We start from the raw sequence: 15,765 nt of genomic DNA on the forward strand, positions 1-15,765 counted from the left end.
TTAGGTATGGCCAAATCAACTGTTTGGAACATTTATGCACCATATTTATGCACCTGACTGTATAAGTGATTTGTATATGGTGCACATTATTTACCGGATGTGTGTATGTACAATATGCACACACATTTCCTATACAGTAGCAATTAGATGGGTGTAATCTCTGAAGTAGTACATTGCTATGTTTTCGTTCCCGGGCTGCTCTAAACGAGGTTCTATCAGAGTTATCCAGTTTTTTCAGGTGGGGACAATTTCTTCTTTGGTGGATAACAAAAAGTGTTTTCAACCAGGGTCACATCCTCTCTAGATGACTGGACCTTAAGGCCTACAGATGCTAGCCTTCTGGGTTTATGAGCTGGGAAGATGCAGTCTTTCCTCGTGAACAGCTCTTTCTGTCTTCGATCAACACACCTTTGGGTATACAGGTTTTTTCAGTTTCAGAATTTTAACATTAGTGGAGTGATATATGGTTCTGGAGGAATCTTTTTCTTAGATGAACAGACAGGGTCTGATGGAGTTCAGAGTGTTGTTTTTACCCTTAGACCACTAAGTGTATGGTTCATCTGGAGAATCTGAGGTTCTCAGGCCTAACTTTAGGCAAGCATGACTTTTCTGGCTAATATGTTAGGAGAATTAGGCTGATTTTTTTTTTCCATCAAACTTTCATCAGCTCAGATGAACAATTTTTCAGAGAAGAGCCTTAAATGATCCGGTGCTACTTTCTGAGCGTCGCATAATGTGTCCTCAACTTGGCAGCCTTGTGCTATTGCCAACTAGTTTCGGTCAATACTTACTGCAACTTAAAGTTTTGACCTATTCTATCTTAGAATGTTTTGTTTGGCCTACTGGTGCTGTGCGTACCCTCCCATCAAGAGATAGCTTTGGTACGTCACCATGGTAGCAGTGTCCCCCAGATTGGATTAGGGAGAAAAGTGGATTTTAGGTACTCGCTGTTAAATTAAATTCTCTGAATCCATCTGACGACACTGCGGGCCCCACTCATTGATTCACTGTTTTTTTGGATGATGGGTATAAAGTTTCAGTGGGCTCCATATGTTCCTTGGTACTTTGTAAGTTTACTTAAGGAAAAACAATTGCGATAGAGGTATACAGGGGAGGTGTTCCAGTAGTTGCCTTCTATGAGCCTAATCAGAGTTGTTTGCTAAAGCAACAGCCGCCGAAACCTATATTGAGGCATCAGACACAAGTCAGGCAAACATCGACTCCTTGAGTGAATCTATGGTTGCACAGCATTGCCGCCGTATCTGAGATGCTGGAGCCATGTTATCTGCGTACAGGATCGCAGACACTGCCGGAAACAAGCCTCCGTTTTAGCCGCCACTCCCTGTTACCTCCCACAAAACATTCACTTCCTGTCAATCATTTGTGATTGAATCCTCACTGCAACTGTAATCACAAATTAATCGCTGCACATTGCAGCTGTGACGCATGCGCAGACCACCAATAATAGCGCAACTGCGTGAACATCGGAATAGCATTCAACTCTGAATCAGGCCCTATGCGCCCAACTACTGAGCAGCCTCTGTAACCCATGGTAGCAGTGTCTCCCAGATGGATTCAGAGAAATGGATTTAACAGTGAGTACCAACAATCCCTTTTTAAAAAAAAATAAGAAATGTATTTTTATTTTCCTTACAGGCTGATATCTGGTCATTAGGCATAACTGCTATTGAACTTGCTAAAGGAGAACCCCCTCATTCCGAACTTCATCCTATGAAAGTGTTGTTCCACATTCCCAAAAGCAACCCTCCCACACTTGAAGGAAACTACAGCAAACTTCTGAAAGAATTTGTGGAAGTTTGTCTAAATAAAGAACCCAGTTTTGTAAGTCTTGAAAGCATGTTTGTTGTTATTATACATTTCCACACCTTGATTTATTACTAGTATTATTCATATTCGTTCACATCCATGTCCTATTTCCATGAATGTTCTTCACCATGCTGCATACTGAAAGCAGTCCCTGAGAAATGTCCACCTTTGTTGCCTAATGGCAAATTTTCTATCAGCCAACCTCATTAATGTATTTATAAAGTATTAATGGCACACAGAATTCAGGAAACAGTTTAGTTCTTACGCCACAAAATTTACACATTTGTCCCCTCTCCTCTGTTTAAAAAAAGAAAATATTCCCCCCACCAGAAGAACATTTCTACTCTACAGATCCCACATCTGCATTATGATCCTCTCTCTACCCACTTATGGGCATGATGAGGTGGCTCTCAGACCACAGCAGTAGAATTTAGACTCTTGAGATGAGACTTTGCTTGTGATTTTTTTTTATTGAAAGAAGCTCTGCAATAGGGACAGTCTGGGAACAAATTATAGTGCAGCTGATGCACCCACTCCCACAGCAGCTGTAATACTCTGTGCAGAGTGGAATAGGGCACATGGATGCCAGGACAGAAATACTGCTATAGTATAGAAATAATGTTTTAGTATTTCTGTCCAAGCTTCCCGGGTAGCTCTTTTCTGGTCTTGCTTCAGTCCGCAGAAATGACTTTGCTGGCCTCATGTATTGCATTTATGATTTAGCAGATAAACTATAGATTTGTAATCTTGGCATGGTGGTGATGATTATAACATTATGTAGCCACAGAGATTAGATATAGTTGCTATTGACTAGGCTGGACCTAGGAGGCTTTCTCATGAGGTTCCAGGGCTATGTGTAATATATATATATATCACTTCTCCAATTCCTGAAAAGTTTATCTCATGGATGTTTTGTGATTCCAATTTTTGAGAGACTGACTTTTTTTTAAAATTTTTTTAAGAGACCAACAGCAAAGGAACTTCTAAAGCACAAATTTATTGTGCGCAATGCCAAGAAAACATCATATTTAACAGACTTAATCGATAGGTACAAGCGGTGGAAGATGGAGCAAGGTCATGAGGCTTCCAGCTCCGACTCAGACGGGTACGTTTCATTATAAAGAGAATCGGCAGCTGAAATGAATAATATGAAGAAATTATGCTTTAATATTGTAACATAACTGTGTTTAGAAAACCTGGAAATCTATAAGAATGAAAATTAGCCCATTAAAAGGAATATTTCTCCACTGCTCTGAGCCTACACCTGCGTACTATTTGGAGATCACATTGAAGATGCCAAACATTTGTTTATGTATCTGGGTTACAGCACTCATCTAAAGGGCTTGTCTACCTAAAACAAAAAAGTAACTGTAGTGTCTATGGGCACTACATAGTGAAATGTCAGAAATGCCTTCTGTGTTCTGCTGTGACACTTTCTGACCCAGTTTCCCTGAGTTGTTTAGATCTCTCATGCAACACGGTTGGAAATATAGAGCACTTTGTTTAACTGACAGCTATACTCCAGAACTGTTATTCATATTGCCAGGTAGGTTACTGTAGTTAAGGTTCCAGGTACAAAGTTCAGGTCACTACAAGTCCAGTTGCTGTGTACAGAATGCTGAAAACAACGTGGTCCAGCACCAGTTGTACTCCATAGTGGAAGGCCTGACTGTGCCTGACCTCCTAGCCATTCCCCAAAACAACTCCTGATCCTGGTCTGTCACCCCTATTTAAACCAAACACAAACCTTTTGTGGGAAAAGCCCTCCACTAGGCATTCTAGTGGTTCCAACTGGTGGGCTCACTATCCGTGTCCATCCCCTCTGCCCATCTCTGTACTGTTTCATGTAACCTTCCTGCTGGGTCCGGCCCTGCAAAGTCTACTTGGAATCAGGATTAAACAATGGGAAGTAAACACCGGTCACAATGGATCTGTAGTCCACTCTCTGCCCGATTACCACTGACTGCTCTGAGAGTTATCCTGTGAGGTACTTTTTCAGTCTAATGTTGTTTCTTCATGGCTACTTCTGTTGGTTTGGTAAGATGACATTCCTACATGCAGCACCTACCCAGCGATATTTAAAAACATCATTATGTGATATGTGTAACAAATAACAGTACAAGTTTGCATTACACTGTGTAGGCACTCGCAAAGTCCCTGGTGAGAACAAACATCAGGCGGGTTTAACCTTTATTATGAAATGCCCAATACCCGGCTCTCGCCACAATCTATATCTAAAAAAAATGAATCAGTTATGGATTTTTTTTGACTACTTTTGCTATTTGTAACCAATAAGAAGGTACAAGATTTTTTGGCTTGATAAGTAGAACTATTAAATGAAAGCAAATTTAATCCTGGAAAATGAAGATTTTTTTAATTAAATGATAATAATTGCTCTTGGGGCAGGTTATGCCACAGCAGACTGTCAGCACAGAAATAAATACTGTACTCACAAATATTTTTGTCTGTCCAGTCCTCCATCCCAGCTATACTTACCCTCCTCCCGGCTGTCATATCTCGCCATTGGGGGAGGAGAGGTTGGCAGGCGCTACGGGCTCCCACCGTGCATATCAGAGACATGCCAGCCATCTCCAGTTATTGTATAACTGTTACTACTGCTATGGCAAGTAATGACAACTTGCCATGCTTCCAATGAACGGAATATGGAAAGAGATCATAGCATTTGCAAACCTCCGAATAACTGCTACTGTTTATTGATGCTTAAATCTGCTCACTGACCATAAAGCATGCACACATCCTGTAAGCAGTTTGGTGCATTGCTCATAGCAGGGCGGCACTCAATGCCATAGTTGGCTGCCACAACTGCCTGTATGTGCACTAGACTATGTCATCTATTGTAATCATGTCATGTATTGTAATCTATTGTAATCATTTACAAGACAACTAAAGGCCCCCATCTATTGCAGCAATTGTGCAATTTGCAATCGATTGTGTATAAAAATCTTTACCTTTTTCAATCGATTGTGGCATCTCTGCAATCAGCAATCGATTGAAAAAGGGAAAGATTTTTATACACAATCGATTGCAAATTGCACAATTGCTGCAATCTCTGATGTATGGGGGCCTTAAGTCCCCACTCCATTTTCCATGCATTGAGCTGAAGTACGTTTTGTTCAGTCCTTCACCTCGCATACGGAATATATTCAGTTAGTTTCCAGTCGGAATAGAACAGTGCGTGAAAAAAAAGCATATACGCTATTCATGCACTAAGCAAGTCTTCATTCACAGCTCTGAATGGGACCCTGCAAAGGTCAGTCTCCACAACTCTGTGCCCTACACGTAACCGTGATACAGATGTTATCCATCCAGCTTTAGGAGCTTAGTAATATGTTTGGTCTTCACTGGGATCCATTTTTTTTTTTTGTAAGATTAGTTTAGTACAGGCCTGGCCAACCTATGGCTCTCCAGCTGTTGTGAAACTACACATCCCAGCATGCCCTGCCACAGTTTTAGCATTCCCTAATAACAAAACTGAAGCAGTGCATGCTGGGGCTTGTAGTTTTACAACAGCTGGAGAGCCCACAGGTTGGCAATTCCTGGTTTAGTACGATGACATTGAAAAGTAGATGTTTATATTTTGTAATTTTATATAAAAAAGGGAAGAAGATGGAGAAGCATCAGGAGGGACTGACAAGGGGCCCTGGTACTTTACAATGGAAGAAGCAGATCTGAAGAAGATGCAGAATGGTGCAGCACAGCTGGAGGAGTTAGAGAGCAGTGAGGTTGGTAAATTCATGGTGTTCACATTTGTTCCTTTTGTGTTTTCTTTTTAAACCTTTATTGGCAGATTCCACAGTAATTCATTCCACAGTACAAATTGGTCATCAAAGGACTTCTCCACCATTAGACAGCCCATGATTTCAATAAGTTCCCCTCCAGTTATGTGTGGGAGTACATTCACTTCGCACTATTACATGAAACGGCCATAGTGACCTTACTTTTATTTCACCAGTAATTAACATGATGACTTCTCTGAAGCTGAATATTTACAACACTTTAATACATACAGCATCTTTTCTGCGAGAGCTTTTGGCCTGGATTTTTCCTGGCTGGTCAGCTTTTTGTACACTACCCCATTCTACACTTTTAATATCAATGGCATTTTGAGAGGGCAGGTAACTATGTTCAGGGGAACACATTAATGCTGCCTACTCTCCCCCTATTCTTTAACCTGGCTTTTAACCTGCTCCTCTGTATTCTCCAGTTCATGATTGCTTTGGGCAGTGTAAGTACCAAAGTCACAGCTTTTGCTCATGACCTCTTGCTACATATTTCAAACCCTCCTTGTTCTCTCCCACTTTATGGGATAAACTACAGGAATTTGGCCAGATTTGGGATTTTACCATTAGCCAAGATCATTGGCTTTGTCTCTTGGTACAGATGTGAAACCACCCTGGAGTGAATCTTTTAAAGTGACATGGGCAAATAAATCCCTCCCCTATCTACTGTAGGTACCCAACTCCAGAAAACTATACACTGTCTGCACTCTTAGTACAGTTTTCATGACTTTCCTTATATTATCAGAGATCCACAGCTGGCATAGTCTTCATCTGCCAACCTCCTCAAAATGAACAGCTTCCCCAAACTCCTTTATCCATTACCAATTTTAGCAATTGTTCTATCCGAGGAGAAAGACAGTCTGCTTAGTAGTACATTTTGTGCCTTCATCTGGCGCCACTGGTGCCCTAGAATAATTTCCCTCAACCTCCTGCAGCTTCCCCACTAATGGTAGCATTACCTTCACCAGTATTAAACTCTATAGTTTTGCAAGCGTCCTTCAAGTGATCAGAGAATTACCTCTATCTACTCACACCTCCACAACCTCCACAAGTGACCAGTACTTTTTTGCTGATATCCGTCTAATCTCCTCCTTACCCATAAATCAGAATTCTATCTGGAGAATTTGGACAACCCCTCTCCTCACGTACTCATGGATAATGTGGTAAGCCGTTAATAAAAAGATGGGCCTTAATAATTACAGTTCGTTACTTCTACCCATGTTACATCATTTAGAATTATATCATAGTGAAGCCTCTTATCCTTTTCAATCATAGAGAACTAAGGGTATAGTTAACCTAATAACATTGGTAATCATATTTATATAGCAACCTCTACAGATGGATGATATCGTGGATACCATTGTTCCCATACATTTATTTGCTGTCAACCACACGTTTAATTTTATCCTTTTAGTAACTCACACCCTGTCCCCCTCTGACTGGTCTAATGCCATTGATTCCATGGTCTTCACCCCTGACGGCAAGATTATCTCCATACATTATAAATGTTTGTGCTCTACCTTTAATTAAGCCTCCTGTAGGAGCTAGCTTTTCTTACTGGTTAGATGACTTCCCACACATGTCATTGGAAATTATTTTCCAGATGCTCTTTTACTACTGCTCAGTCCCTACTGCTAGCTCATACCGGGAGATGTTCCTGGATATTTTTTTATTGAGCTACCTTTCTCCTATGTGGTGTTTTGTCACTGACATTACATCTTTCATCCTCTGCATATGGGATTGCCCAACCATTTGACATTTTTGGAGGCAGGTTCAGCTCTATGCTTCCACTCATTTGCTTAATTATGTTGAGCTGTCCCCGGAATGGCACATTCTAGATGTAGTAGACCACTTCCTCCATATCTCCCATGGTGGAAGATGCCTGCTTTTCCGGTCTTATATTCAGGTGCATCCCCCACTATGGAACTTTTTCTCTCTACTGTCTACTCTGTGTTTAGCATGGAGTGGGTGGAGGCCTCGATGCATAAGGAGATCTGCACTAAAATGTTCTTTACTATTAGGGAGAGTTTTATAGACTCTCTCATATACTCCGCAGGCAGATTCATCACTGCTTTCACTACACTACCTGGTATGAGACGAGCCTCCTCCTCCTCTCCCCAATCATCATTCTCCTGTAGTGTGAGATGTCCCCCTCCCTTCTCCCATGGGGCAGGATCTGATCGTTTAGGACTCCCTTTTTGTTGATTCATGAACCTTGTGTTTTGCATGTCTTGTATACCATGCAATTTCTATTTTGTCTAGTTTTCTCTTTGTACATGCATTCACTGTTCTGTCATACGCTATGCATTTCTATAGTTTTGTAAGAAGTAGCAAAATTCATCTCCTCGTAGAAATATTGTTTATTTACTGTTCACTGGAAGATGCTTGTTCCTGTACCATATGTTTATACAGGGTTAACAAACTGGCCCTCTATAATTCTGCATTTTGCATTGTAAAGGAAAGTACAATCTCTATTAAACTAGAGGTCCATATAGTGATTGTAAAAATAACAATGGAAATATGTTTTTCTAGTTTCCTATTTTTAAATGATAGGTCATTGTTCAGTAAATGAAATGTACATGAATGTTTTTGTCCTCCATGGCAAGCCTAAGTTGTAACTTAAGTATGTGATGTACTGTAACCTGCGCTGGTTACTATACATCACATACTTTCAACACAAAATTATATTTATCTCTAAGTTCTGAAAAACCTCCTAGTTTAATTTTTCACAATTTGATTATCCAGTTAGCCTTCAGGAAGAGATAAAGAGCAATGCACGGAGGTGAGTTTTGTCTGTGTCATGGTAATTACACACACAGTTGATGATCTAGGCATCTTTCAGCTGCGAAGCAAACGTATAACCTAATTAAAAAGATGTAAGCAGGGAAAACTATAAAGGAAACAATAATAATTGTTCATTAATTTGCATATATATATATATGTGTGTGTGTGTATATATGTATATATATATATATATATATATATATACAGACACACAATACTGTGCAAAAGTCTTAGACAGGTGTGGACAAAAAAGCTACAAAGTAAAAATACTGTAAAAACTAGAAGCGTTAATAGTTTACTTTTGTCAATTAACAAAATGCAAAGTGAATGAACAAAAGCGAAATCTACATCAAATCAATATTTGGTGTGACCACCCTTTGCCTTCAATACAGCATTAATTCTTGTAGGTACACTTGCACAAAGTCAGGGATATGATTAACAGATCATACCAACAGGGTGATAATTATCATAATTTTCATATGTAGGTTGAAACACAGTCATTAACATAAACAGCTGTAGGAGGCTTAAAACTGGGTGAGGAATAGCCAAACTCTGCCTCAAAGGTGAGGTTGTGGAAGACCGTGTCATGTCACAGGTCATACACCATAGCAAGACTGAGCACAGTAACAAGACACAAGGTAGTTATACTGTATCAGCAAGGTCTCTCCCAGATTTCAAAGCAGAGTGGGGTTTCAAGATGTGCTGTTCAAGCTTTTTTGAAGAAGCGCAAAGAAATGTGTAACATTGAGAACCGTAGTGGTCGGCCGAAAAAACTAAGTGCATCAGATGAAAGACACATCATGCTTCCTTCCCTTCAAAATCGGAAGATGTCCAGCAGTGCCATCAGGTCAGAAATGGCAGAAACCAGTGGGACCCAGGTAAACCCATCTACTGTCCGGAGAAGTCTGGCCAGAAGTGGTCTTCATGCAAGAATTGCAACCAAAAAGCCATACCTTCGACATGGAAACAAGGCCAAGAGACTCAACTATGCACAAAACATATGAACTGGAGTGCAGAAAAATGGCAGCAGGTACTCTGGCCTGATTAGTCAAAATTGGAAATATTTGGCTGCAACAGAAGGCAGTTTGTTTGCCGAAGGGCTGGAGAGCAGAAAAATAATAAGTGTCTGCAGGCAACAATGAAGCATGGTGGAGACTCCTTGCAAGTCAATGACTCCAAACATACAGCTAATGTCATTATGAACTATCTTCAGCATAAAGAAGACCAAGGAGTCCTGGAAGTGATTATATGGCCCCCACAGAGCCCTGATTCAAACATAATTGAGTCTGTCTGAGATTACATAAAGAGACAAAAGGATTTGAGCAAGCCTACATCCACAGATCTGTGGTTAGTTCTCCAAGATGTTTGGTACTACCTCCCTGCCAGGTTCCTTAAAAAAAAAATTAGTGCAAGTGTACCTAGAAGAATTGGTGCTGTTTTGAAGGCAAAGGATGGTCACACCAAATATTGATTTGATTTAGATTTCTCTTTTGTTTATTCACTTTGCAGTTTGTTAATTGATAAAAATAAACTATTAACACTTCTATTTTTTACTATTATTCACATTCTTACTTTGCAGCATTTTTCCACACCTGCATACAACTTTGCACAGTACTATGTATGTGTGTGTATATATATATATATATATATATGTATATGTGTGTGTATATATATATATATATATATATGTATATGTGTGTGTGTATATATGTGTATATTATATAATATATTGTTTTTTAATTGCTAATTATTTTTCTTCACTTTGTACTCCAGGTTAAAGACATCCAAAAAAGACCTTTATCTCAGTGTTTGTCTACAATAATGTCCCCTTTATTTGCTGAGGTATGTTCACTAGTCTATTTATTGTTTTGTCTTGTGCTAATTTCAGCAAAACCAATATACTGTACTCGTATTGTTTTGCTAATGACCAGAAACCCATCCTGAGGTTGCCCTCACAATAACATGCTTTGCCCCTTTGCACCATGGCACATTACACAGATTGAACGTGTGCCACGGTGGGATGATCAGAAGATTTGGTTTAATGCAAGAGACTGAAATGTAAACAATTGTGGAATTGCATGAAAAAGTCTTTTACATGGAGCTTTCTGCTCAGAATTAGGGAAAGGGCGCTAGAAAGACTCAATCTCATGACTGATATTTTTAAAAACAATTCATGTATCGTGTATCCGAACTTTACACATAATTCAGGGGCGCAAATTATTTGTAAACTGGAAACCTAAAGTTTGCTCAACCAATAATCATCCTGGTTCCAGGTTTGACCTGTGAAACCTGGAAATATATATGAACTGTACTATTTTAAAATCTATAAAACTAAGGGCTCGATTTAGACCCGGTCTCTAAGAAGCGTTCGCTCGTAGCTGGCCGATTTTCGCATTCTGCGCATGCATTACAGTGCACGTGCGTGAACAAGTGCGAGAGATCGGGAAGCGTATGCCCGCTGCGCATAGACTGCCCTGCAGAGTAAATGACAGGAGAAGCTGTTTGTGGGTGGTGACAGGGGCAGGCCACTAGAAAAAGGGGAGTGGAGGTGCGAATGCAGGCGTGCCTGAGCATCTTAACGCCGTTGCAGAGGTATGCATAATTAACAGGCAGCATCATAGTACACGTCACCTGGTTGTATTTCACACTGAAGTGCTTGCAGTAGGATTATGGTCTGCCTCAAGCGCTGCGATCGCATCTGATGGTACCCGATGTACTGATACACTTACTGGAGATGACGTGCGCAAGTGGGCGTCTTAAGACAGGCTGGCGGGCGTCTACATACACAAAGCAATCGCATGCCAAGACATAGTGGGCGTGCTTATGCCTTGCCGTGCGATCGCCTGCCATGCTGTCACTTTGCCAAATTTGCATACACTGAGTGCAAGCGTACGCGTCTAGCGAGTCCTATATAAACTCCAGAAACTGAGGCATCATTATTGAACAATCGCTTGCTAAAATCGCCTAGTGGATACCCCCCTTAACGTGCACATATTTTAGTTGCCTCAGGTGCTAATTCACCTTATATGAGGAAAAAAGGTGCGCTCTCTCTCCTGGAACCAGTAAGAGTATATCTTTTGGATTGTTGCAACATTGTTAATTGTGTCCTCTTTCTTTTGTCATTAGTTGAAAGAGAGGAGTCAGTCATGCGGTGGCAACGTAGGCTCTATAGAAGAACTAAGAGAGGCCATTTATTTAGCTGAAGAGGACTGTCCTGGCATCTCCGACTCAATGGTGTCACAGCTGCTTATGCGGCTTCAAAGGTAGAAATTCATAGAAAGTCATACATGTAAGCTGAGCATTATTGTGGTGGAGTGTTGCTGCTGTAGTAACCTCTAGGCATCTCTTCCTGGACAACCTAAAAAGTTAGGAATTTGTATCAAAGCAATGGTGACTCCTTCTGCATTGGCCAATCAGATGTGACCTTACACCAGAAAATATCCCTAAGCAGGGATGGCATGAACCCGTAATGTAATAGTAAGGAAAAGAGATGGCGTGTAACATAGGAATGTTTTCTTGAGTGGAGAGCACCTTTTAACATAAAGTGAAAGTGGTAACTGCAAAATAAATTGTATTCCACTATAAAGGCATAAATAAGCACCATTAATATGCTAAATTCTTCACTGCAGTCACACAATATTAGGAATTGATGACATTAGTATATTAGATAGTGTACCCTAGTATCGTTTATAAGGTCATTTAAAGTCACCAGGAGCTTAATACTTTTATAAGCAAGCTTAGATACAGTACACAGGTACATACACACATACACTCAGTGGCCACTCTATTGGGTACACCTGCTTGTTAATGCTAATATCTAATAAGTCAGTTGGGATGCAGTCAATATACCGACCACGGGGATTCCAGAATGCTGGTGCTGCAATCCCAACACCTGTCAGAATCCCGACCACCGGAATCCCAAAGGTAAGTAGCGGGGTTAGGGGGAAGGTTGGGCACAAAGGGGGGGAAGGGTTAGGTTTAGGGTCAGGGGAAGGGGGGAGGTTAGATTTAGGCACCGGGTAGGGAGAGGGGGAGGGTTAGAAATACCTACCAACAGGTGTTTGTATTCTAACCCTGCTGAGATGCCAGCGTCTGGATTCTGACCGCCGAGAGCCCGAGCGCCGGCATCCTGTACTCATCCAAGTCAATCATGTAGCAGCAACTAGATGCATAAAAACATGCAGGAATAGTCATGGTTCTTATTTAACAGGATCCAAATTAGTCCGTATTTTTAAAGCGGAAATAATTTAATGGACTGAACCAACTTGATTTTGCCTTTCAAAATTATTGTCTGATTAAAAAGAAAATAAAAAAACTCCAATGAGTGTGAGTTATTTGGGTGAAAATGCCATGTTAATGAGAGTTCAGAGGAGAATGATCAGACTTGTTCAAACTGACAGGAAGGTAACAGTAACTCCAATAACTTGTCCTGCTGCATACTGCTAGTGTATCTCTGAATGCACAGAGGGGCTGATTCACATTTGTAAGCAAAGCAAAAACATAAGTAAATTTGCTTCTTGGCAAAACCATGTTGCAGTGCAGGTGGGGCAGATTCGTACTTGCCGACATGCTGACTGAGGTCGGCACAGCGGTGGGGTGGGGAGCATGATGCAGCTATGGGGGTGTGGCTGGGGACATTATGCAGCTTTGGGGGGAAGTGACTGCTTGACCACTTCATCGTGGCCCTGCCCGTGCTGTACAGTGCTGTGAATATCGTCATTGTGAAGCAGGGGGTGTGTGTGCATCATCGCCCCCACCCCAGTGCAGGTGTTGAGGGGGCGGGGTAGCATAGGGGCATGTGGAGGGCAGACAGGAGCCTTGCCTACTTTTCACGGCGATTTGGCATTTGTAGCTTACATGTATAAGCAGCCACTATTTACTCTGCATGCAAACAATGTAAACAGATCTGCACTCCTTGCATTGCTGCATGGTTTGTCCAGGGGCAATGTTACTGCTTTATTTGCTGTGTGTCCACCTCAGGAACAGCCCCAGAATGTCAAAACCTTTTATTGTGGAAGAACCACATCGGGTTCCACACATGTGCACTAGGAACAGGATACTGTGGCTACAGTGGGCACAGGATCACTTCAACTGGATAGTTGGAGATTAGGAAAATGTTGCCTTGTCTGACTTTATCTTCTTTTGTGGTCAGAATTTGGCGTGAACAAAAACCAATGGATACATCCTGCCTTGTGTCAATGGTTCAGGCTGGTGGTGAAGTAATGGTATGGGGAATGTTTTCTTCGCCCACATTGGGTCTACTACTACCAATTGAACATTGTTTAAATGCCGCTGCCTATCTGATTATTGTTGTTGACCTTGTGCATCCCTTTATAGCCAAAGTCTCCCCGTCCTATAGTGGACACTGTCAGCAGGATAACACTCCATGTAACAAAGATCACCTCTTCTCAAGCTGGCTCCACAAACAAGACAATGACTTCAGCGTACCCCAATGACTTCCATGGTTGCCAGATCTCATCCATTAGAGCATCTTTTATATATGATGGAGATGATTCCCAGAACAAATCTGCAGCAACTGCATGATGCCATCATGTTACCATGGACCAGGAATTCTAAGGACTGTTATATTGAATACATGCCAAAAACAGATCGTTTTTTTTTTTAGGAGCAAAGAGGGGTCATACCCATTACAAGCAAGGTGCACCTAATAAAGTGTCCACGGAGTGTGTATGTACACTTACACCTACAGAAACTCAGTATTCCTAGCTGCTGACAAGCTGGTACCTAGACAGGAAAGAATGTGGCACCATGGCAGTTTGCTACAACAAATCTTTTGTATGCAAAAGTATATGGAAGCTGTGTATGAGGAATGGATTGTACACAGACTCCAACTTAACACCATCTCTATGTGGATGACAATGGTTTGGCTATTAAGTTATAATATTCCAATTAATCTTCCCCAAAATGTAGTTACTTGGAGCCTGCCTTGTATTTCATTTATATTTACTAATGCAAATATTTATCATACTGTAATATAAGAGGCACCAGATTTACAGAGTGAGCTGCTGTAACTGCTTCTTTCTCTTATTTCAGATACTCTGCTAATGGAAAAGACTCTTCAGCACACTGAGTTTATGTCCTTATAGGACAGTGACACTTTCCATTCTTCCTCTTCACCAGGATTTCCTCTGTAGAGTCACAGAATGTGGACATAGCTTTAAGTATCAGTGACTGCGCTGAGCACACCTAGAGCTTTTATGGTTTGATTTTATTTTTTTGTAATCCTAGTGCAAATATGGAAAACAAATCAGACTTCTAAGTACTGTGATAAGACTAATGAAGATATTGGGAATCCTCAGGTATCTTGTGCTAAGCAGGCAGCTCCTCTGGAAGGTGGAACAAAAGCTGCGTTGGATTTTGTGTACAGAAATGTATGTATATAGCATCATTTTTATGAAACTTCTTTGACTGTGCCCAAGGCATCCCCTGTGTGCCAACAGGAGAGTGCGGCTGGAGATAATGTTATTGGATTCAATATTTAAAAGGCCATAATACTTACGTTTTACCCTTCAGTTACCTATATGTTTTAAATGACTTGGCTGGCTAATTTGTTTTCTATTTCTAATATGTTAATCTGAGATAAATGTTACATGAGGCCATTTTTTTGCAACACATTTTACTAAATGAGAAAATACAGTATTTGTATTAAGAAATGTCTTCTAACGATCCTGTAAGCTATAAAAAGGCTGACGTTGGGTCATACTGCATTTTTATTATGTTTTTTAATTTATAGTTCTGCTTCTTATAAATATAATTAGGACAGTGCTAGACTTAAGGTGCCTATCCACTAGACCAGACCTGCCCAACCTGTGGCTCTCCAGCTGTTGTGAAACTACAAGTCCCAGCATGCCCTGCTACAGTTTTGCTATTAGGGAATGCTAAAACTGTTGCAGGGCACGCTGGGACTTGTAGTTTCACAACAGCTGGAGAGCCACAGGTTGGCCAGACCTGCACTAGACGAGTGAAATGAGTGATTGAACAATAACGATATTGATATAGTTCGAAAATTTGGTCTTTTAGACATCTATCATTGTGCAAACATGCTGGTCAACCTGATGATATCGTCAGGTTCAGCATGCTTGCAGATGATTGATTGTGCCTGCACTGAACGACATATCGTTCAGTGTGGGCACCCTGCAGTGTAGTGAACGATATCGTTATGTCTTTTTACTGTTGGGTAGTGGATACCCACCTTTATGCTGCATACACACGTAAAGATTTTCTGTCCAACCATCAAACTAGTTGATTGGTTGGAATGAAAATCTGGTAATGTATGAAAGCAAATGACAATCAGCAATTTGCTCCCAAACTCCGGAAAATGGACAAAAACTGT

At 40.9% G+C, this 15,765-nt stretch overlaps 1 protein-coding gene across 2 annotated transcripts in view; it reads left to right on the forward strand.

Moving 5' to 3' along the window:
* Positions 1–15,252, forward strand: part of STK24 (serine/threonine kinase 24) — a 64,055-nt gene extending 48,803 nt beyond the window's left edge. Inside the window, exons 6-11 of one of the 2 annotated variants that reach the window (XM_088456983.1) lie at positions 1,657–1,842; positions 2,790–2,932; positions 5,447–5,570; positions 10,185–10,253; positions 11,538–11,674; positions 14,466–15,252. In XM_088456983.1, coding sequence (XP_088313109.1) covers positions 1,657–1,842; positions 2,790–2,932; positions 5,447–5,570; positions 10,185–10,253; positions 11,538–11,674; positions 14,466–14,502 — 696 coding nt within the window. In that variant the 3' untranslated portion in view covers positions 14,503–15,252. The other variant, XM_088456992.1, reaches the window with a different exon arrangement.
* Positions 15,253–15,765: the final 513 nt, after the last annotated feature.

This window comes from Taudactylus pleione, unplaced genomic scaffold, assembly GCF_031769625.1.
Source record: "Taudactylus pleione unplaced genomic scaffold, aTauple2 ptg000041l, whole genome shotgun sequence".
Lineage (NCBI taxonomy): Eukaryota > Metazoa > Chordata > Amphibia > Anura > Myobatrachidae > Taudactylus > Taudactylus pleione.